The 23,304-nt window shown below is 44.8% G+C and overlaps 1 protein-coding gene across 1 annotated transcript in view; it reads left to right on the top strand.

The window, feature by feature from the left end:
- dbndd1 (dysbindin domain containing 1) overlaps positions 1-23,304 on the top strand; it is a gene marked incomplete at its 5' end in the record, with an annotated part of 55,331 nt that overhangs the window by 17,163 nt on the left and 14,864 nt on the right. The window contains 2 exons of the mRNA XM_079496865.1: positions 4,265-4,432; positions 18,853-18,990. Of these exons, the coding sequence (XP_079352991.1) occupies positions 4,265-4,432; positions 18,853-18,990 (306 nt within the window). The remainder of the gene's footprint in view (positions 1-4,264; positions 4,433-18,852; positions 18,991-23,304) is intronic.

The following is a 23,304-nucleotide window of genomic DNA, read 5'->3' as shown; positions in this document are numbered from 1 at the left end:
TGTAGGTCTGCTATTTTTGAAAAATCGCGAAAATGTTTTGAACTCATAATTCCTTCTGGAAGGGATCCCTGGAACAACATATTTTCAGATATGGTTTGGCCGCCAATTACATATATAATTGGGGGTCCTTGACATGATGAAATGTTTGAGAACCACTGACATTATAAACATTGTTTTTTCAGAAAACTGTCAGGATTTAGAAGACATTTTTAGAATCGTTTTCAGGTTTTTAATGCAGAGAGGAGGGAGACATAATGGAGCAGAAACCTGATGAGCTGTTTTTGTATTCAACAAATTGTACGATAGCCTTCATAAGGAAATAATTGCCCAGACTCCCAGCTGTGCTCTGTGACTCATCCACCTGGAACGACATGAGCCACATTGTCTCGAGAGATAGTCTCAAGGAAACATCATGCTTAACCCAATTAGGCCTGACGTCCAATTGGGACAGTTTTCTGGAAAGAAATCTTTGTTTCTATGTCAGTGGTTCTCAAACATTTTCATGTCAAGGACCCCCAAAATATATATGTACATGGCCGCCGACCCCCATCTGAAAATGTGTTGTTCCAGGGGACTCCCCCCCCCCCACCCCCCCCAGAAGCAAAGATTTGAGTTAAAAACGTTCACTCTGAAAGAATATATATTCAAAGATTTGCGCCACATTTTCAAAGATTTTTCAAAAATAGCAGATCTACAAGCTCGTAGCGCGGCACTCGGCACTCTAGACGGGCCCACCCAAAGTTATTAGCGCAGCCGCGCCTGGCAGCCGAGGAAAGCTAGAGTTCTCAACAGGGGCCCGGAAAATTAGGGCCCGGCCCTAACTGGGCTGGCCCGAAGCCCCGCCTGGTAATCAAAACCTGTAAAACCTGTCAGTCCTTCCGTCTGTCCGTCACACCTCGTGACACGCTCAATGAATGAATGAATGCCTTTATAGAGGGTATGCGCGTGACATCATCATCAAACCAGGAAGTTATGCAGGAATGCCTACTGAGTGGCTAAAAACTACATTCTGGCCTCGACAGCCCAGACATCCACACAGAAACACTCGATTTGCCACTCGATGTGGCATTCACTTTAAGCATGCGCATACCCTCTATTGCAGACTCAGGGTCCATAGAGAAACATACAAAATACAATATACATCCAATAAAAAATGTTAGACAGGCATCTGTGACAGTTAAAAATAAAGGCTTTTAAGCCAATGTCTTCTAAGGCTAGAGGAGTATCTAGTGCAACTTTTGACATGATGATGCTATTCACAGACTCATCCAAGCGACACATGGATCTATGCATTAAGTTCCGGAGAACAGCTTGAAAAGTATTGACTCTTGCAGCCACAAACATTTCACTTGCACTGCACCATCTAGGCTTTTTGAGTAAAATTCTCATGGCATCATCTACTTGAAGTTTCTGAATACTTGCTTTTTTGTAGCTTGACCACAAGTGGGCAGTGTAGAGTGGTGTACAGTAAGCTCTAAATAGAGTAATCTTAACTGCTTCTGAACACATACTGAACTTGCATGCGAGGGTGTTCGCCTGTGCATAGATCCTACGCTACGACACTGTCTGTGTATATCATCATCATCTGTCAACTGTTCTGTAATAAAATGTCCAAGATATTTGACTTTACTACAGACACAGAGAGTTTAAAATCAGGAAATGTTTGACTTTTGTCCTCTTTTGTTCTACAAATAAGAACAACACTCTTACTGGCATTATTGTCTCCACCAGGCCGAAGGCATGGGGAGAGAGTATGTTTTGCACTCCGTCCGTGTGTGTGTGTGTGTGTCCTTCCTTCCTTCCGTCCGTCCGTTATCAGCTAATCTCCGGTACCGTTGGCCCGATCCATGCCAAACTGTGCACACACACTCCATGGATGCCAACGATGAACCTCTGCCCCAAATATTCCTCAACGGCCTGTTATAGCGCCACCATGAGGCCGATTTAGGCAAAACACATTTCTGTAGATTACCCGTACACATTTTATCCATACATCACACAATTCGGTATACACTATCTACATAGTCATGTGATCAACACGGATTTGCACCATTTCCCATCTTCCATCCTGATTGGCTAATATTGGCTTCCAAAGCTCACATGAATGGTCCGTTTCGAACAAAATGCCACAAATCACAAAAACAGTGTGCAATTTCCGTGAAATTATACACGCACATTTCCACTAGGATAAGGACGACATGCCACTCATTATTTTCCAAATCAGCCTCATGGTGGCGCTATAACAGGCCAATTCCTGTTTTTAGCTCCAAATCCAAATCTCACGCAAATCGGTACACACGATCTCTGTAGTCATGTGATCAAGACGAGTCTGTTGGATTTCTCAGATTCTACACTGATTGGCTAACATTGCCTTCCAAAGTATTCAGGAGTGGCCTATTTTGTTCAAAATGCTGCACATGTCCTGCTCATCCAGAATTCTATCCTCAGAGATGCTATGAGTGATCTGGCTCTGCATTTCCTCAACAAAATGAAGAAAATTGTTGCAAAAAACAAACAAACAAAAAAACATGTTTATATTACTCCTAAACATTTTGCCAAACATCACACACAGTCCTATCCTACTGGTGGAGACCTGTGCCCAGAAGGGCACTTTTTCTAGTATTTGATATCATTTTCAATGCCATACTCAGTACATATGTCGAGCAGCTGCTGTAGTCCAGCGCTACTTGGGCTCAGTATGACTAAATCATCTGCATACATCAAATGATTGACAAGATCATTACCCAGCATACAACCAGTGTTACAAGCATTCAACTGTTTCGACAGATCATCCATATATAAATTAAAAAGAATAGGCGACAAAATTCCTCCCTGTCTGACCCCATTGGTGGCCACAAATGGGCCTGATTCACTATTGCCCCACTTGACTCTCATGGTTTGGTTGGCATACCAATAGGCCAAGATCCTATATGCCCCCAGCCTGGGGCATATAGTAAAATATGAGGGGGCCCCAGGCACCCCTCTTAGGCTTAGTTTAATAAAAAGCTTTCTATGATTGATACGATCAAAGGCTCTCGACGCATCAATAAAAGACATAAGGACTGTTGAGTTTTGCCCTCTATATTTGCTTACAATTTCCTTCAAAGCATATATACACAGATCAGTACCATGCTTGGGTTTGAATCCAAACTGATTGTCTGTGGAGTCAATCTGTCAATGTACTCATTTATCTTGTCCAACAGATTCCTTTCCAATACTTTAGACAGTATGCTGGCTAAAGCTTATAGGTCTGTAATTGTCAACGCTACTAACTTTACCAGCCTTGTCCTTTATAACTGGGACTAATAAAACAGAGAGCATGGAATCAGGAAGTATACCATGAATCATAAAGCCAGTAAAACACAATCCAAGGAGAGGAGATCATTTTACACTGGCATATTTAAGATGCTCAGCAGCAATGCCATCTAGGCCACTAGCCTTATTATCAGAGAGATTATGTATTGCTTTATACACCTCCTGTCTTGTAATAACCATAGAGTCATCACTCTTGACATTGTCTGATTGATACAGTTCACTTTGGTCAATATATGGCCAATACAGAATTCATTCCATATGTTCATCTGACCTCATCTGACCTCATCAAACCCTGTACACTCAAGACACTGCCCCCGCTGCCACCCTTATAGATCTCCATATATGGAGCCGACCTGTTCTGACATTCCATATGTTGATCTGACCTCATCAAACCCTGTACACTCAAGACACGCTCCATATGCGGCCAGTACAGAATTCATCCCACATGTTGATCTGACCCCCCCCCCCCCCCCCCCCATTTGCGAGGTTGCGCGCAACTGGGGCGAGGTTGCGCGCACGCAACCTCGCCCGCTTCTCGCCCTCAGGGCGTCTTACTGGTTAACACGCAATGCAAATCTCAGGAGGTGATTGGAGGGCAGAAGGCTTTAGAATAGGCTTTGTTTCCTCCTGAGGCATTCTTTCAAAATAGCGAAGTGGGGTGCCCACATTTAGGCCAACATTTTGAAAGGTTTTTTTTTTACAAAGACGTCCACAGACGTCCTGGGCACTACATGCGGTAGTATCTAGGACGTATGTGGACGTCTTGGGCATATATTGTGTTAAAATGAAAGTAAACACAGCCATAAAGTACAAACCTGTGCTGTTGACACAAGTCTGTGGCAAACACTTGATTTACTGTGTGCGTGTGTGTGCGTGTGCGTGTGTGTGTGTGTGTGTGTGTGTGTGTGTGTGTGTGTGTGTGTGTGTGTGTGTGTGCACGTGCTGACAGAGCCCAATAAAGACGTCCAGAAGCTGCTGAAGCCCTCCTGCTCGGGAGACCTTGTTGCCAAAGAGCTGTTCCACCACCCAGTGGGGGAGGAGGAGGAGGGAGGAGGAGGAGGAGGAGGAGGCATCTTAGGACACACTGCTAGCCTCCTGCACGTCACGGACAGGAGACGTGAGTACAGGGGTATGGAATCTTCACGATTTTTCCAAAAATAGCAGACGTACAAGCTCATAGCGCGGCACTCGGTACAGCTTGTAGATCTGCTATTTTTCAACAGCTAAAGCATGACATAATGCTTAAAACACCAAAAGGGGTTCCCGCCCAGAATGGGTTTTAAAAGAGCTATGGATGGATGGCTGGGTGGGTGGATGGATGGATGGATGGATGGGGGGATGGATGGGTGGCTGGGTGGGTGGGTGGATGGGTGGGTGGGTGGATGGATGGATGGATGGATGGGGGGATGGATGGGGGGATGGATGGGTGGCTGGGTGGGTGGATGGATGGATGGATGGGGGGATGGATGGGTGGCTGGGTGGGTGGATGGATGGATGGATGGATGGATGGGGGGATGGATGGGGGGATGGATGGGTGGCTGGGTGGGTGGATGGATGGATGGATGGATGGGGGGATGGATGGGTGGCTGGGTGGCTGGGTGGGTGGATGGATGTGTGGGTGGGTGGGTGGGGGGATGGATGGATGGATGGATGGATAATAGTAAGATAATGAAGTGGCACTAGAGATTATAAGATAATTTAAAATTCCTTAAAAACCTGCCGGCCAGGTGCAGCAAACCAGTGCTGACCACACCCCAGCGACCGCCGCGCCATGCAGGGCACCCCCCCTCGGACCCGCCCACTGTCCTTTCTCCCCTGCCAGAACTAGCAGGAAGCTCTCTCTGCCTTGTGTGTTCTTGGGGGATATATCCAAGGGGCCAGTGAGGCGCTCCAACGTTGAAGCTCTGGGCCCTAGTGGTAAGAGGAAGGACTGCAGGCGGACCCGTGCACGGACACGTAGGACCATCACTCCCTACGTCACCCATACGTCACCCCGGACCTCAAATTTGAGGTCCGGAGGAGGTACTTCCGGCAGTCTTCCGGGTGCTTCAAAACGCCACTGAGCAACTTCATCGAAATTAATAGCTTGGGGGCGGGGCTAGTGCTCCAGTTCGGTCTCTATCCTTTATATACTCTATGGATATATCAGGCACCGAGAGGTCTCTAGGACTATGGTTTGCCTCCTGCCTATAGTTTTCTCCTACGTCTCACCAGACTGTTCGTCTGTGCGGTGTGCATGTGTCCGTCCTTGTCCACACTTGGCCTTACTCTGGTGTATTTGAGTCAAGGGAGCCTTCTCTGCGTCTGTGTCACTGTCATAGTTGTTGTCGTTGAATCTGTCCTATCGAGTCTCTCTTCCTCCCCTCCTCTCGGGAGACTCTGGCGTATTGCTCATTTGTACGGTCTGTAGCTTGCGTGGTGCCCTCTTGCGAGTGCTGCGACAGAGGTTGCTAACCCCTGTTGCCCTGCCAGACTTTCCTGGAGGTCAGCTGTCTCTCCAGCATCGCCGACCTTCCCTCGGTTGCCATCCAGACTTTCCTGGAGGTCACTGGTTGCCCAGGGAGTTAAGTTTGTAAATAGTATAACAGTATAACATCCTCAATGTCAATGTTAACTGTGAGCGTGTAAACATTGACATTGAGTTCAAGATATAGGAAATATAGCTGTCGCCTCACAGCTAGAAGGTCCTGGGTTCGATTCCCGCTGGGGACGCTGTGGGCGTGATCCCTCCTCCGCGTTATCAGTGCCCATACCCGAGGTGGGGTTGGCGAAAGGGACCTTCTGTGTGGAGTTTGCATGTTCTCCCCGTGTCCCCTAGGGTAGGTACCCTCACAAAAATATGCAGTAATCCTGGTCTCTAAAACTACCTCCCCCTGGCCGGACATAGCGCGTGGAAGGAACACGTTATTCCGACCAGGGAAATTCCCCCCTGTCAGGTGAAAAGAAGCAGCTTGGACTCCTCATGCATAGAAGGACATGCCCCAGGTTGGCAGAGGAAGTGTAGCGAAAATCGTGGGATAAAATGATATATAAAACTAGAAAAAGTGCCCTTCTGGGCACAGGTCTCCACCAGGAGGATAGGAGTGTGAGTGTGATGTTTGGCAAAATATTTAGGAGCAATATAAACATGTGTGTGCGTGTGCGCGTGCGCGTGCGTACATGCGTGCGTGTGTGTGACGTGGCTTGGCCTGTTGTAGTGCCACCATGAGGCTGATTTGAAAACTGTCAAGTGGCATTTCTTCCAAAGCCTAGTGGGAATATGCATGCACAGTTTCACCACAATCGGACGCTGTGTTGAGTAGTTGTGGCGATTTGTACAAAACGGGTACAACGCTGGCTACTCCTGAAAAGTTTAGAAGCCAATCGTAGCCAATAAGGGTGGATTATGAGAAATCAAACAAACCCGTCTTGATCACATGACTATGGAGAGCATGAGTACCGATTTGCGTGAAATTTGGATAAAATCTGAAGGAGTAATATTAGAAAATGTGTTTTACATATGTCGGCCTCCTGGTGGCGCTATAAAGAGCAGATGTGAAAAATTCCAGGCAAAGGTTTTTCCTTGGCCTCTAGGGAGTTGGCATACAAAGTTATCCACAGATCCGTGCAGTTAGAGGTAAAAACACTTTTCTGCCAGTTATAGCGCCACCATGAGGCTGAGTTGAAAATGTTCATGTGGCATTTCTTCGTCGGCCTAGTGGGAATGTGCGTGCACAATTTCACGGAAATCACACAATGTGTTCATGATTTGCAGCATTTTTGTTTGAAACTGTAGCACTCCTGCTTGCTTTGGAAGCCAATCTTAGCCAATCAGGATGGAGTCTGAGAAATCTGAAAGACCCATTTCGTTGAATGGCTCTAGAGATACTGTGTACCAATTTGCGTGATGTTTGGACAAAATCTGTAGGTTGTACTGTCTAAAAACTTGTTTTGCACAAAGCGGCCTCCTGGTGGCGCTATAACAGGCCGTTCTGGAAATTTTGGTGGCAGAGGTTCATCGTTGGCATCCAGGGAGTGTGTGTGCAAAATTTGGCATCGACCGGGGTTAACGGTGCCGGAGATTAGCTGATCACAGACGGACGGACGGACGACACACGGACACACGGACACACGGACGGTACGGACGGACGGAGTGCAAAAACATACTCTCTCCCTATGCCTTCGGCCTGGTGGAGACAAAAAAGAGAGAGATATTAACTCAGAAGCAGCCAACACATCACATAATAAAGTTGGGATATACTCTTACATATATATATAATTCTGAGGTATCCGCAGCTCCACCTCATCCAGTGCAGGTTGATTCACTCAATGGCCGGCCATTCTTTTAGTCTGCTGCTGCTGCGCATCCTCTGAGTCCAAATGCACTTCATGCTGAAAGACTGCATTGTGCTATGAGTGTGTACAGAGGCTGCCCCTGTTATATGGGAACGCAGTGGCCCAGGGCACAGCCTCAGGCCACAGACACTCAGAGACAGATACCGGGGCTACAAGGCTGCCTTTATCTGGTCCACTGACTGGACACTATAGTTCAGAGAGACCGCTCAGAAATAGTGGTGACGGTCTAGATATCCTGTTATAATGTGTCCACCTGGCACACCAATGATAATGAATGGTAATGATAATGAATTTTATTTATATAGCACCTTTAAAACAACGTTCCCAAAGTGCTGCATAGAGCAGGGTCAAAAAACAGCAATGGACACAACAAGTCAAAAAAACAAAAAGAAAATACAGTAAAAATACAGGAAATACAGTATCAATATTTAAAGATGGAGTGCCACAATTTTTTCATGTGTTTTTCATGTGTCTATGAGGTGACAGTACTCCAGTAGACCACCCTGGAGTCGTTTTTATGTGCAATGGTGTATTAACTTTGTATTTAGGGTTTCTTCCTGGAGGCTGAACCCTTGACAGTCAAACGGGCCAATGAATAAACAGTAATATAGTGACACCACACTATCAGACCCACCCCCCCCCCCCCCCCCTAACCCCCTCCCCCTTTATCATACAACTACAGCTGTGGGTGCGGCTTCAGTTCAAGTGGATCACCACCCATCACCACCCACCAGGCAAACCGGTCATACTTAATGAACATTTTAACATATACTGTACACTTTTTTTGAAAGAATTATACATCCTTATAAAACAATAAGACCTGATGATCATGTTTTAGGGTGGAAAAAAATCACGGCACTCCATCTATTTAAATATGTACAGTCAAGTAAATAACAAATTATAAAAAAACATTTGGTGTAGAGGTAGGTCTTCAAATGAGATTTAAATACAGGCACGGAAGGTGCTAGCCTTAGCTGTGTCGGCAATGCATTCCACAACCTATAGGTGCCCAGGCAGAAAGGCCCCGATCACCACGGGTACTACATTTGTCAAGGAGGGCCGTATGACTACAGAGACTTACCAGAGGGAGCACTTTAGTCATGATATGTGCGCCATTAGTATATTACGTTCTATATGATTTAACAATTACCAGGTAATCAATTTGTATGCATTAAAACCCATTTAGACCTGAGGACGATTCTGACAAATGCCTTCTAAATCCTGACACTTTTCTGAAAACCTCATGTCTCTCTATGTCAGTGCAGTTCTCAAACTATTTCATGTCAAGGACCCCAAACATTATATGTAATTGGCCACCGACCCCCGTCTGAAAATATGTAGTTCCAGGGACCCCTCCAGAAGCAAAGATTTGAGTTAAAAACGTTCGCTCTGAAAGAATATACTGTATATTCAAAGATTTGCGCCACATTTCACGATTTTTCAAAATAGCAGACCTGCAAGCTGCTATGAGCTTGTAGATCTGCTATTTTCAACAGCTAAAGCATAACATAATGCTTAAAACACCAATGGGTTTTAAAAGAGCTATTGACAAAGCTCCTATGTGTATTTCACTCACTGTAAAATAAGAAAATAAATAAAAAAGCCATTGAGATTGCTTGGATAATGCTTGCAGCGCTATAGTGTAGAACTGTGCTTCCGTGCCTCTATATTATAACCTCTCCCTTCTGTGGCTGCTTCTCCAACTTGACATGCTTGTGTACCCTCTGTCTCCACTACCCCCACACCCCCCCCCCCCCCCCCCCCCCCCCCTCCCCCCCCCCCGGCCGCCGCCCCAGTCACCATGGGCTGGTCAGACTGGACTAATAACACCCAGACTCCCTGGGGTTTTCGCAGATGCTGCTCAGACAGCACGGGCGGCGGTTATCCTTGTGGCTCAGAAGGGCATATGTTATCTTCTTTCATCCTCTCCTCTCTCCACAAGATGGTAGCTCGTCCTCCATTCTCTAGTCTCTTTGATCTTTCCTCATGTATGTAGACGGGTGGTGGTGGGCACATCCGTACGAGATGAGATGCATAATGAGGATACGAGGAACGTCTACCCCATGTAACATTACATTGATAGATGCAGACTTAGTTCCTGGAATAAAATAGACATGCAGCGCCCCTCTGGGTACACTTCTTAAAATAATTTAAGACCTTTGATGTATATGCCTCACATGATGCCTTCACAAAATATGTCTAAGAACAATACTGCACACACCCACCGTGTGGGAAATCTCTTCTCGGTGGCATAGATCAGGGGTTCTCAACGTTTTTGGCCGGGACCCCCGGAAATGCTTTGGCTATGTCTCTGGACCCCCGCCCCGCCCCCTCCCGGACCCCCAATATAAATTGACTGCTACAATAACCTTAATAATAGAGACAATAACACCCTAAATAAATACTGAAACCAGATATAATCATTAGGGAAGGTGTATGCATCCAGCCATTCAGTTGCAAAAAAAGTGTATTTATTTTAATAATTTGGGGACCCCCCAAAATAATTTGGCGACCCCCGAGGGGTCCGCGACCCACGGGTTGAGAACCCTGGCATAGCAGGTGTGATTGGACAATCGATATCCGTTACAACATGTAGTTTATGGTCTGTTACTTGTCAGCCTTTATTGTTGTATTTAACCTTTGAGCCTTATACGACTGTTCTGTCGCATTGTTGTGAGCTATACAGAAGGGAGAGCTGTCGGCTGAGGCAGCGTGCAGGTCTGCTGCATCTTTGCCACTCGCTTACATTCTGTTATCAGAGCATCACTGATTGGATGGAGGCCATTCTGTTATCAGAGCATCACTGATTGGATGGAGGCAGGGGCTGAAATCCGTAAAACACTTTTGGACAAAAATAGCGAAAATAGCAGATCTACAAGCTCTCAACGCGTCGCGCTGCGACACGTTGAGAGCTTGTAGATCAGCTATTTTCGGGGCGCAACCCAGCACTCTTTTTAGCTAGCGGAGATGCAGGTGTGTAACGACATGGATTTCTAAACAAATTTGTTCAACGCAAGATACTGTGTTCAAGTTCAGGAGACTTCGGGGGGGAAAAAAGCAATTCTCCTGAATGCTGCCGGCATTGCATGGAAAGGAGAGGAGGGCATTTCCATTTCTTTCACCGTGTAGTAAAGGCTACATTCGTGGTCTGGAAGAGGGCAGTTGTTTTACAGACGGGTAAAAGGGCAGGGGCTGAAGCCCCCTTTGATGTCTATGTGTGCACGTCCCCTGCATGATCTGTCTGCCTGCCACCCATTACACTGGGAGGGAAACCCTGTTACTGATCAATTATTCAAAGCCATTGGATGTGGAGTGGGGAGAGGTAGGGGCACGTAGAAGGAAAGGATTTCACCAGCATGGAAACGGTCTAGTTGCCGCGGCCATAAACTGAAAGGGGAAAGCAGCATCTGTGTAACTTTAGGTCACCGTGTCACTTCGTGTACTTCTGTACACATGTCCCTGCTGGTGCAAAACATTTTCAGATGCGGGATGTCCCGAATTAATATCAATTTGGGGACCCTTGACACAAAAAAAGTTTGAGAACCACTGATTTAGCAGGCATTTGTATAGAGAGAGAGCCTCAGGTCTGGGTTAAGAATAACCTCATCGTCCTGTCCCGTCTGACTTAGGGTACTACAGTAGCTGGCTCTACTACAGTGTGTTCTTTTCTTATCCTCTGATACTTTTAGCACTTTCTCCTGTACTATTCTCTGCTCTCTCCCTCTCCACCCTCCTCAAGTCTCCATTACTTCTTCTGTACTATTCTCTGCTCTCTCCCTCTCCTCCACCCTCCTCAAGTCTCCATTATACCTTCTGTACTATTCTCTGCTCTCTCCCTCTCCACCCTCCTCAAGTCTCCATTACTTCTTCTGTACTATTCTTTGCTCTCCCTCCCTCTCTCCACCCTCCTGAAGTCTCCATTACTTCTTCTGTACTATTCTCTGCTCTCCCTCCCTCTCCACCCTCCTGAAGTCTCCATTACTTCTTCTGTACTATTCTTTGCTCTCCCTCCCTCTCCACCCTCCTGAAGTCTCCATTACTTCTTCTGTACTATTCTTTGCTCTCCCTCCCTCTCCACCCTCCTCAAGTCTCCATTATACTTTCTGTACTATTCTCTGCTCTCTCCCTCTCCTCCACCCTCCTCAAGTCTCCATTACTTCATCTGTACTATTCTCTGCTCTCCCTCTCCACCCTCCTGAAGTCTCCATTATACCCATCATTTTTTCTTCACAGATTCTGGTTCTCGCCGCTCTTTTCCCTGTAGCTGCAGCAGGTCAGCATCTTTCGGCCTTGTGGGAACGCTCTGTCAGAGCAAGAGCTGTTCTTCATGCAAGCTTATTCCCTCCACACTCAATAGCTCTGTCTGTACGTCCGTCCGTCCGTCCGTCCGTGCGTGCGTGCGCGCGTGCATGCGCACGTGCGTGCGAGCGTGCGCATGGGTGTGTGTCGTGTTGGAAAAGGTACTCAAAATGTTTTACTTAAGTAAAAATATCAATAATGTAAGAAATACTACAAGTAGAAGTCTGGAATTGAAAATGTACTTGAGTAAAAGTACAAAAGTATTGACATCAAAACGTACTTAAAGTACCAAAGTATCAAAATTGTACTAAATGTATTTTGTTACTTTCCACCATTGGTGTCCCTGTGTGTGTGCATAAACAGCTAATACTGCGTGCGTGCGTGCGTTGCGTGCGTGCGTGCGTGCGTGCGTGCGTGCGTGCGTGCGTGCGTGCGCATAAACAGCTATACTGTGGTAGCTACCAATACCATTCAAAGTGACAATATATAGATACCTGTTGCAGGATCATTCTATTGTAGATCATTCTGTTGTAGATAACAAACACAGCCTCAATGTTCTCCATTTTAATTAGCCGTGGCCTTTTCATTTAATTTCAATACAACCGGTACTCGTACACCTTAATTCATTCAGCCTTGGGTTCATTCAGAGTCATATAATCATTCAATTGTAACACCGTCTTGCTTCCAGAGATGGAATCATCCTCCCTCTTTCTCTCCTGTTCTCCTCCTTTTCTTCTCCCGCCTAATTATGTCATTTATCTCCCTCTTTTTGTAAATGCTCAGATTTTTGTAATTTTAACCAAGAGATTATGTTTAATCCTATTCCCCGTGGACTATAATTATGCTCTGTGACTTTCACACCATTGTACAGGATATTATTACAATTTACAATTTAGGCATTTAGCTGTGTGTGTGTGTGTGTGTGTGTGTGTGTGTGTGTGTGTGTGTGTGTGTGTGTGTGTGTGTGTGTGTGTGTGTGTGTGTGTGTGTGTGTGTGTGTGTGTGTGTGTGTGTGTGTGTGTGGGGGGCGGGCGGACAGACAGACAGTTTTGCCTGGCTTCCATAGTAAGCTGCTTATTGCGTTCGCAATAAAGTGGTGTGACTACATACAATGCAATTCTAGTGCTGTCTACGTAACATGCTATAAGTCTGTATCAAATGCTATCTAAGTCTACATAAAGTGCTATCTAAGCGGGTAGGGCAAGTGCTACGGGCCATGACGGAGTCTGAAAAGGTGGGTTTTCAGACTACGGCGGAAGATTGGGAGTGAGGCTTATTGACCGTATCTGCCCTGCGTCTGCGTCAGTGAACATTCATGTATTATAATAAACACTTTTTTTTTGTAATGTTTTTTTTTTTCGGCTTTCGCCTTTATTTTATATTTTTTATGGAGGGACAGACAGTAGGCTGACAGGAGATGGGGAGAGAGATGGGGGGGGATGACATGCAGTAAAGGCCGTCGGGATCGGGAGTCGAACCCGCGGCACACTGCCAGACTGGATTACCAGCCAAGGTGCCTGGACCGTTGAGCCACGCCCCAGGCCAATATAATACACACTTATCTGCATCACATCAGGTCAGGGTAAAGATGATGTTTACCTTGCTGTTCTTATCTACATGGCACCAGGTCAGGGTAAAGATGGTGTTTTAAGCATTATGTTATACTTTAGCTATTGGAAAATAGCAGATCTAACGTTTTTAACTAAAATCTTTGCTTCTGGGGGAGTCCCTGGAACAACATATTTTCAGATGGCGGCCGGCGGCCAATTACATATTTGGGGTCCCTTGCTGGAGGATTGAGCACCACTGATAAAGAAACATGGGTTTTTCAGAAAACTGTCAGGATTTAGAAGACATTTTTTAAATTTCGACGTCAGGCCTAAATGGGTTAAGAATCGGATTAAGACCTTATTTTCTCCCAAAGAACCAGAGCTCAAGTGGCTGATCTCAGATGTCATGCTAATGGATTGCTTGGTTGTGCTCTGTGGACATGGATGTGAGATTAACTCATGCGAAGAGCCTTCTTTATTGACTATATAGGCTTAATATATACTGCTCACTGAAATAAAGATGTTCTACAGCCTGGTCGTTTAGACGTTTCCCAGTCGGTAAACTTGATTTCATGTTGCATGCAAATGAAAATCATGCATGCTAGTCACATACTCCCTTCCATTGCCCTTGGCCAAGTGTAATGTATACTGGCATTACATCTCAAGCTGGACAAAGTGGACATACATAGATTCGACCCCTCTGGGTCTTCATCATGATTCCTGATGAAGACCCGGAGGGGTCGAAACGTTGATTCCTGACAATTTCCTAATAAACTACTGGGAGCTTAAAGAACGGTGTGACTTCCTACCTTCTTTCTGTATGTATATTTTTGTCAACATGTTTGAGATGTGCATGCTTCCTGGCTGGCTGGCTGGCTGGCTGGCTGGCTGGCTGGCTGGCTGGCTGGCTGGCTGGCTGGCTGGCTGGCTGGCTGGCTGGCTGGCTGGCTGGCTGGCTGGCTGACTGACTGACTGACTGACTGATGAACTACAGTGTCTATCATCCGGTTGGCTTAAAAACGGACTAACCAATCACAGAGCAATCAAGCAATGGGGTATACATAAGCCAGCCTCTATAGAGCGTCGCAGTCCCGCCCCCTTTCATGACGACGCCAGGCCCAGGAAATAGTTTCCAATGCATTTTTCAAAACGTATTTATTTAAAGACCTTATAAGCGTCGTACAAAGCCAACTCTTGTCGTGACAAATCATGACAACAAACAAATTTGTTTTGGACCAAACAAATAATTACAAAGAAGAAAAACAACAAAAAAAGTGTTGTGGGTTTTTTGGCTTTGTCCGCGGCTTTAAATAAATACTTTCTGAAAAGTCTATGAGGAAAATGAACGGGGATTTATTTTCCGGGTCTCTCGAGGGGGCGGGACTGCGACGCTCTATACTGTAGCTAGTCTTATTGTTGATCAACCAATCCCTCCAGGTTATAGACTTCGTTGTAGACTGTAACGTTATCTGTAACGTAAAGCCCTTATCCAGGCAGATTATTATTTCACCAGGCAGAGAAAACAAAACACCACATCTATCAACATCTATCATTTCTTGGAAGGGTCGCTGACCCTCGAGTCTTTGGCGCGAAGGTTGTTGCATCATCTCTGGGATATAGTTATAGTGGATTGAAATTGCCCACAGTTTTGCACATGACCCACATACATACAATCCAGTCCTTATAGGCTTTACCCAGCCATGTTTAGATTCTATGTGGCTACTTTTTTAGAGTTGTGTTTAAAGGCAGCACAGAATCTGTTGGTGCTCAGGTGGCACAGGGTGTACCTCTCTATCATCGTGGAATCTATATGGGATCGAATCCATAGATATTATAAAAAATAGATGCCTCACTGGCCGTCGCAGTTCATTGGAGCGACGTGTATCCCAATGAAGGCAGGAAGTGCAGTGCTGAAGGTTTAAAAAAAAAAAAAAAAAAAATCTAACAGTCATGACAATACATTACAATACAAAACAAGACAAACAAAGAAACACAAACAACAAAGTTATTAATACAACAATACAACATCAGAGCCAGGGGGGATTAGATTACTAACAGAAAACATTAAAGAGTGAACACAAAGCCGGGATTTATGTTACGCATGTGGAAGGGCTCATTGAAGGCAAATGCTTTGCAAGGAATCTTGGGAAAATTGTGCCTTCAATTGTGACACGCGCCTCAGAGCCGGAAAGGGAGTCTACGTTTATATGTCTATGATCAAATCCACCACGGTGGTTGCCAAGTTATCTATTCTACACAAGCACAATTGGCCATGAATGAAGGAGGGACACTGGGCGTGGAGGGCAATCGTTGTGCTCTCTGTGCTAGCGACTCCTAATTGAGCTCGTTCATTTTTATTGATAATGAGTACACCTATCGAGCATTTTCTATTATTTTGTGGAAAGACGGGAGGTGACGATACATTCTGAACAGAACCAGTATCTTTTACTATAGATACAAATAATCAAGAAACTGGTTAATGTGTGTATACCGTGTATTTTGTTTACGCGAGCAGTGCTGGTTGGCAGGTATATGAATACACTTTTAGGCCGACACCTCTTGTATTGATTGTTTAAGCATGACGGCATGGGCCGCTATAGCAGGCTTGATAAGCCCAAAGCGTATTGATACCGGCTCTCAATAAGCTTGTTATGGGGTTTTGTCGGGTATCAGGTTTGGAGCCTCATGGCATGGCCAGACTAATGTCACTGCATAGATTTATTCCTGTGGCAGATTAGTTTATGGTCTCAAGGCTACCATGTCCTCCCAGTGGGGGCTCCTCAGACCTCATTAGTCTATGGTCTCAAGGCTACCATGTCCTCCCAGTGGGGGCTCCTCAGACCTCATTAGTCTATGGTTTCAAGGCTACCATGTCCTCCCAGTGGGGGCTCCTCAGACCTCATTAGTCTATGGTTTCAAGGCTACCATGTCCTCCCAGTGGGGGCTCCTCAGACCTCATTAGTCTATGGTTTCAAGGCTACCATGTCCTCCCAGTGGGGGCTCCTCAGACCTCGTAAAACAGCAGAACAAGGAAATTGAAACAAAGACTAAACTGGGAGAAAAATGGGCTAAAAAAACAATCGATATATATAAAGAGAAATATCTCGCTTTGCTGCGTGTGGAAAAATGTCAAGATGAAGATACTGTATGACATACTGTAAGAGGCAGAAAAAAGGAAAGTAGCCTAAGTACTGTATGTTTCTCTGTCATATGACCCGTGTCAAATGATGTGTCAAATGATTGGTGCAATACAAGGAGGGTCTGTCTTTCCATATGTTCTAGGCCTACTTTGCTATCACCACTCTAGTAAAAACAACAACTGAAAAATGAATCTGTATTCTTTCTGTCGGGAGCATGAAGGGAGAAAACTGTCAAGGACGATAGAGCAGAAAAAAACTAACCCCGAAGCATTGTTTTAAATAAATAAAAACAAGGCTGACACACACAGGGGGGAAAAGCAGCTTTCAACTTGTCATCCATAACCCCCTCTTTTTTCTTCACAAATAGAATCCCACCCACTCAACTCAATGAGACTCTTGCTCATGTCTTTTACTTGCACAGCACGTCCACCGTGCATGAATTCAGACAGGCATCCACTGATGCATACACACAACCCAAAAATACACTATACCACCAGCCTGCAGTCACTGTGGTCCCAATGAGTTCCAGACAACTTCCTTACAGTGGTCTGTGCGTGAGCGTGTGTTAACACTAACATATTACTGTACTGTACACCCCAGCTTCCCCCCCATAACAGTTCACTCTCCCACTGTACAAAAGAGGCAGGTGTGCTTGTGCCTGTGAAAGGTTATATGTTCCCCACAAAGCACACGTACGGCACAGAGCGGTGTCACTGCATTCCACACTCGCACGTATAAAGCAGCGTTTTTGGAATGCTGAGCCAGGCACGCTGCTGCTGCTATACCGGTTCGCTAACAAGAAACCTGTGCTTCCTCAGTGTAACAGTTTGGGATCTGATGCTGCAGCAGGAAAACAAACAAAAAACAGGTGCCAGCCTCACACCAGAGTGCTCTTCTTGATTCCCAACTCAAGCTGTCCATCATTGCTAACTCACTGACATCATGCAGACTCAGAGACTCACGTTGAATGCAGGCCACCTTGTTTTGTAGGGAGAGAGAATAAAGCAGTGGTTCCCAAACTTTTTCATGTCAAGGACCCCCACATTGACACTAATTACCCCTGCAGACCCCCATTTGAAAAGATATGCCAGAGACCCCCATAAGAGAAGATTGTTACGGCTCTAGCAGTGATTCTTAACCCGTTTAATTTCATGGGCCCCCAGTTTGACATGCATTTAGGCTATGGACCCCCATTTAATGGCATTTCTATCTCTGGGACCCCCAATTTATATTGTAAAATCAATGTTAATTTAACTCTGAGAGTGTACAAATGGTTCCATTTGTACACTCTCAGAGTTACAGACCCATAAGGGTCCATTTGGTTCCAAACTATCATTTAGCTGGGGACCCCCTGGAACTCCCTCAGGGACCCCTGGGGGTCCCCGGACCCCACTTTGGGAACCAGTGGAATAAGGAGTGATGTTTCCGTGTTGCACCACATTCATTCCTATACGTGGTTTGAAATGTTTCATGATTCAAATCGGATTGCTACATTATTTTCTCAGTCTGTTCGCTCAGACACCGAATTGATCGCTTGATTTATGCTTTGTTGTGCGGTATAGTGTCACTTGCCAAAAATAGCCGATTTATACAAGCATCACAATGCGGCGTATAGAAGGTGAGTGAGGAGGGCAAAACAGCAGCACACGGAAATGTGGATTTAGGACTGAGGTCGATTAAAAAAAGGCTTCTAAATCCTAATATTTTTCGGAAAAACCCATGTTTCTATGTCAGTGGTGCTCAACCTTTTTCATGTCAAGGACCCCCAGAATTATCTCTATTGGGCCACGGACCCCCATCTCAAAATATGTAGTTCCAGGGACCCCCCAGAAGCAAATATTTTAGTTAAAATTTTTCGCTCTGAAATATATATTCAATGATTTGCGCCACATTTTAACGATTTTTCAAAAATAGCAGACCTACAAGCTCGTAGCGCGCCACTCGGTGGCGCGCTATGAGCTTGTAGATCTGCTATTTTTCAATAGCTAAATTATAACATAAAAGGGGTTCCCGCCCAAAATGGATTAAACAAAGACTTGATTTGGCTGTTGTCTGGAGAGTCCACCTGCTTCTGGGTATGAATCTGGCTATGAATTATTCGATCCGCCTTCTTGAGAGTATGTTTCGCTTGGCGGTATAGCTGTATATCGTAACCTTTCCCACTTCATACTGACCATTTGTTATTATACATTTGTTCTTTTTCGCCCTTGCAGAGCCCCTGAGCAGTGTGTCTTCCTTGGAGGTGCACTTTGACCTCCTCGACTTGACAGAGCTGACTGACATGTCAGACCAGGAACTGGCTGAAGTTTTCGCTGACTCCGATGAGGAGAACCACAACGAATCCCCAGCCAGTAAGCCCATGCTAACACTAACAAATTCCCTTTGCTGTGTGTGTGTGTGTGTGTGTGTGTGTGTGTGTGTGTGTGTGTGTGTGTGTGTGTGTGTGCGTGTGCGTGTGCGTGTGCGTGTGCGTGTGCGCGTGCGCGTGCGTGCGTGCGTGCGTGCGTGACACACAGAGAGGAATTGTACCTCCTTATTCCTTATTCAACCACTTCACTTTCTATATTGAAGTGATTGCTTTGAACTTTTCGCGTGCGTGCGTGCGTGCGTGCGTGCGTGCGTGCGTGCGTGCGTGCGTGCGTGCGTGCGTGCGTGCGTGCGAGAGAGACACACAGAGAGAGGAATTGTACTTCCTTATTCACATAAGTGTTACTATTTCCATGGTCGTCTACTTTCTACTTCAACCACTTCACTTTCTATATTGAAGTGCTTTGAACTTTTCAAAGCATTAAAGACAATCAGAGAGACAGTGGCAGTTGAGACGAATAACCATAAGTGCATACTAATGATCCATAATGTATATAAATCATGGATAAGTGGTCAGGACAAAAAGGCCTTTTCGGGGAGGCGTCTGAATAAATTGGTTATTCATCTCAATTGTCATATTGACGTCATCCACCGGCCATTATAATATCTAAAAAACAGACTGCAGGGAGATTTTTCGAGGCACAGTCATAGGCATGTTCTGTATCCGACTATCCGCCACTGTTTGGTACCTGTTTTAACAAGGTTTGGATACCTGTCAGGCAGTGTCTTTTTTTTAAAGTGTTATTGTAAATTGGCATTAGGGAAACCCAGCTCTCATCATGGTATGTTAGAATCAGGTCATTCATTGGCATTGAAGAAATGTGTTGTCTCCACCAGGCCGAAGGCATGGAGAGAGAGTATGTTTTACACTCCGTCCGTGTGTGCGTGCGTGCGTGCGTGCGTGCGTGCGTGCGTGCGTGCGTGCGTGCGTGTGCGTGTGTGTGTGTGTGTGTGTGTGTGTGTGTGTGTGTGTGTGTGTGTGTGTGTGTGTGTGTGTGTGTGTCCGTCCGTCCGTCCGTCCGTCCGTCCGTCCGTCAGTGTACAGCTAATCTCCGGCACCGTTAACCAAACTTTGCACACACTCCCTGGATGCCAACGATGAACCTCTGCCCCAAATTTTCCAGAACGGCCTGTTATAGTGCCACCAGTAGGCCAACTTTTGTAAAACACAGTTTTTGATATTACTCCTCCATATTTTGTCCAAAAATCTTGCAAATTGTTACACACTATCTCTATAGTCATGTGCTCAACACAGATCTGTCCGATATTTCATATTCCATCCTGATTGGCTAACATTGGCTTTCAAACAGGATTGGCCCGTTTTGAACAAAAAGGCTCAAATCACCGAGGGGCACTTTATCTAGTTTTGAATGGTTCTCAACAGTGGCGTTTCTGGGTGTACTGACACCCCTAGGCCAGTGGTTCTCAAATGGGGTCTGGGGACACTCAGGGGTCCTCGAGGGGGTCCCAGGGGGTCCCCGCAGCAAAACTGCTTATCACATCAAAATCAGTTTAAACACTTTAAACCTATTTTATAAATCAACATATACAACGATGGACAGCAGGCATCTTGTCTTGATGAGAGTGCCTGTTGTGAATATGAACACTTTGAACAGTGTGGATCAAAATAGTGATTAGGGGGGGTCAGATCTACATATGGAGTTTATTCTGTAGGCCTACATGGCCATATATGGAGCGTGTCTTGAGTGTACAGGGTTTGATGAGGTCAGATCAACATATGGAATGTCAGAACCGGTCCCTTTCATGACGTGGTGTGACGCAACGCACTGACTGACTGACTGACTGACGGGAAATGCAGGTTTTCATAGTAAACGCGGTAGCAGTTTAAAATAAATAAGTGATGTTGGGTATAGTTTTTCCCTTTGAAAGTAAATAAACAAGCCACAGAATAACACAAGGCAAGGTTCAGTTTTCCTGAAACAAAATGGAGGACAATATTGGAAAGGTGATTATTAGGAAAGCCAGACAATAATGTCACACAATAATATTGTTGGCTGCTAGGAATGTCACAGAAAAAGTGAAACCAAGAGTCACTTAAATTTGAATGCACTTGTCCGGAAGGATTTATTAGTTGTCCCGGACAACAGGACAAGCCTTAATGTCAAGCCCAAGTATGAAAACGTTTCATATTTCATATTGGGGACGTCTAAAATATTCATACATTTCATATTCATAATATTCATAAAACGAAACATTAAAATATGTGTGCCCCCTTCGAACATGGTGAGGCGAGTGTGTGTCCGAACACAACACATTCATCGGAGAGTGCCCTTGGGGATTGTTATTACATGTAGGGGTGCAACAGCAGATACATAATCTTTTAATATAATATCTGATAAAGTTTATCTGTAGTATACATGGACTTTGGAGTCCAGTAGGCCTCAACACTTTGACACTCCTATTTTGGGCCTGTCATTATAGGCGACGAAACAAAAACGAAAATAGCAGCTTCAGAAGCTCACAATGTGTCAATATATTTTTGCACAACACCATTGTATGACCAAGTATAAAATAGGGCTTGTGGCTTAAGTGGTTAATCGGACTAGTCTATTATTAAAAATGTATGTGTTTGTGTAAATTTTTTGTGTTGATTCTCGATTAACAAAAAAGTATCGATAGAATAATCACTAAGAAAATGATCAATAGTTGAATTTATAATCATTACATGGGGCCCCATAAACCAAATTCCCCCCCCCCCCACCGCCCCCCCCCCCACCCCTTTTTCCCTCACTGTATATGTTTATTTTCCATTTTTACCTCCATTATGATGAATTCCTGTTCTGTTCTTTGTCTATATAGAAGTGTCTATTTGTACGTCTCTAAATGTTTTGATGAATTGAACATGGTGGACCCTCTTGTAAACAAGTGTAATGCTTAATTGGGTCGTCCACTCACAGTTAACAGCCTTTGTATTGAGTTTGTGCTTGAAATGTACTGTAATTCTGCAAACTGTTAATAAATATTTCAATCAATCAATCAATCACTATGTAGTTGCTGTCGGGGTAAACCTCATGTGCCCAAGAGTTTGCAGATCGACTATTCTTTGCTACTTTAGTGTGACATTGTAGTAAGTAGGGCATTAACGAGAAAAACATGAAAAGTTAAAATATGCCAGAAGCATGACAGTATGACCTGTTTGTCACAGCCACAACACAATGGCTCAACTACTCGCCCTCCTCCCAATTAGGCATACTTTCTGCCATGTTTTATTTATGGACCTGGATGCCTCATGCAGCATGCTGGGAGGCAAATCTCACCGCTAACACCATGCCTTTCTCTCCCCCTGTCAGCCTCCCAGCAGTCACACCATGTGCTTGTGCTCACTGTTTAATCAAAGGCCTGTTATACTTTAAAAAAAAGATCACACCCGTTGTGAAGTGAGGGGCGCTCTTATATCGTACGTCATCGTACATCATCTCACTCCGGCCAATCAGAATTTCCGACCTCACCTTCGTCTTCAGTGTTTGTGTTACGCAATTTACACGGACACTCAAAATTCAATGGGATTTAGGACAAAGTTTGTGTTAGCACATACTAAAAGCTGGCATAAGAGGGGCTGTGTGTGTGTGTGTGTGTGTGTGTGTGTGTGTGTGTGTGTGTGTGTGTGTGTGTGTGTGTGTGTGTGTGTGTGTGTGTGTGTGTGTGTGTGTGTGTGGGCTGTGCAACAGTGACACTGAAAGAAATGCTATTTATTTCCGTGCTCACATGCACATACATATACATATACATATACATATACATATACATATACATATACATATACATATACATATACATATACATATACATATACATATACATATACATATACATATACATAGGAAATGGTAACGTTTGAATAAAGAAAGAAAGAAAGAAAGAAAGAAAGAAAGAAAGAAAGAAAGAAAGAAAGAAAGAAAGAAAGAAAGTCTTTCCCTTCACCTACGCTATAAATCCATGCCAAGAAAGAATGCCAGTGGTAAAAATGTTGTCCTTTGACAAAATTGTGATTTATAAAAATTGAATTTGCAAAAGTACAGTATACAGTTTCTGGTCCACTACTCAGTTGCCTGCTAACCATTTCCCTTATATTGATTCCCTTTTAAATGTCTTGACTATGACCTTTACTACTCCCAGAATGGAGACACGCCAACCTCTTCTCATTATTATTCTCTGTAAAAATCAGTATGACAGCCCTCGTGTGTGTGTGTGTGTGTCTCTCTCTCTCTCTCTCTCTCTCTCTCTCATATATTTGTGCACACACACCATACCAACATTTCCCATGTACTTCTTCATGG

This window comes from Electrona antarctica (genome assembly GCF_951216825.1).
Source record: "Electrona antarctica genome assembly, chromosome: 3".
Classification (NCBI taxonomy): domain Eukaryota; kingdom Metazoa; phylum Chordata; class Actinopteri; order Myctophiformes; family Myctophidae; genus Electrona; species Electrona antarctica.
This window is presented reverse-complemented; position numbering and strand designations above follow the sequence as displayed.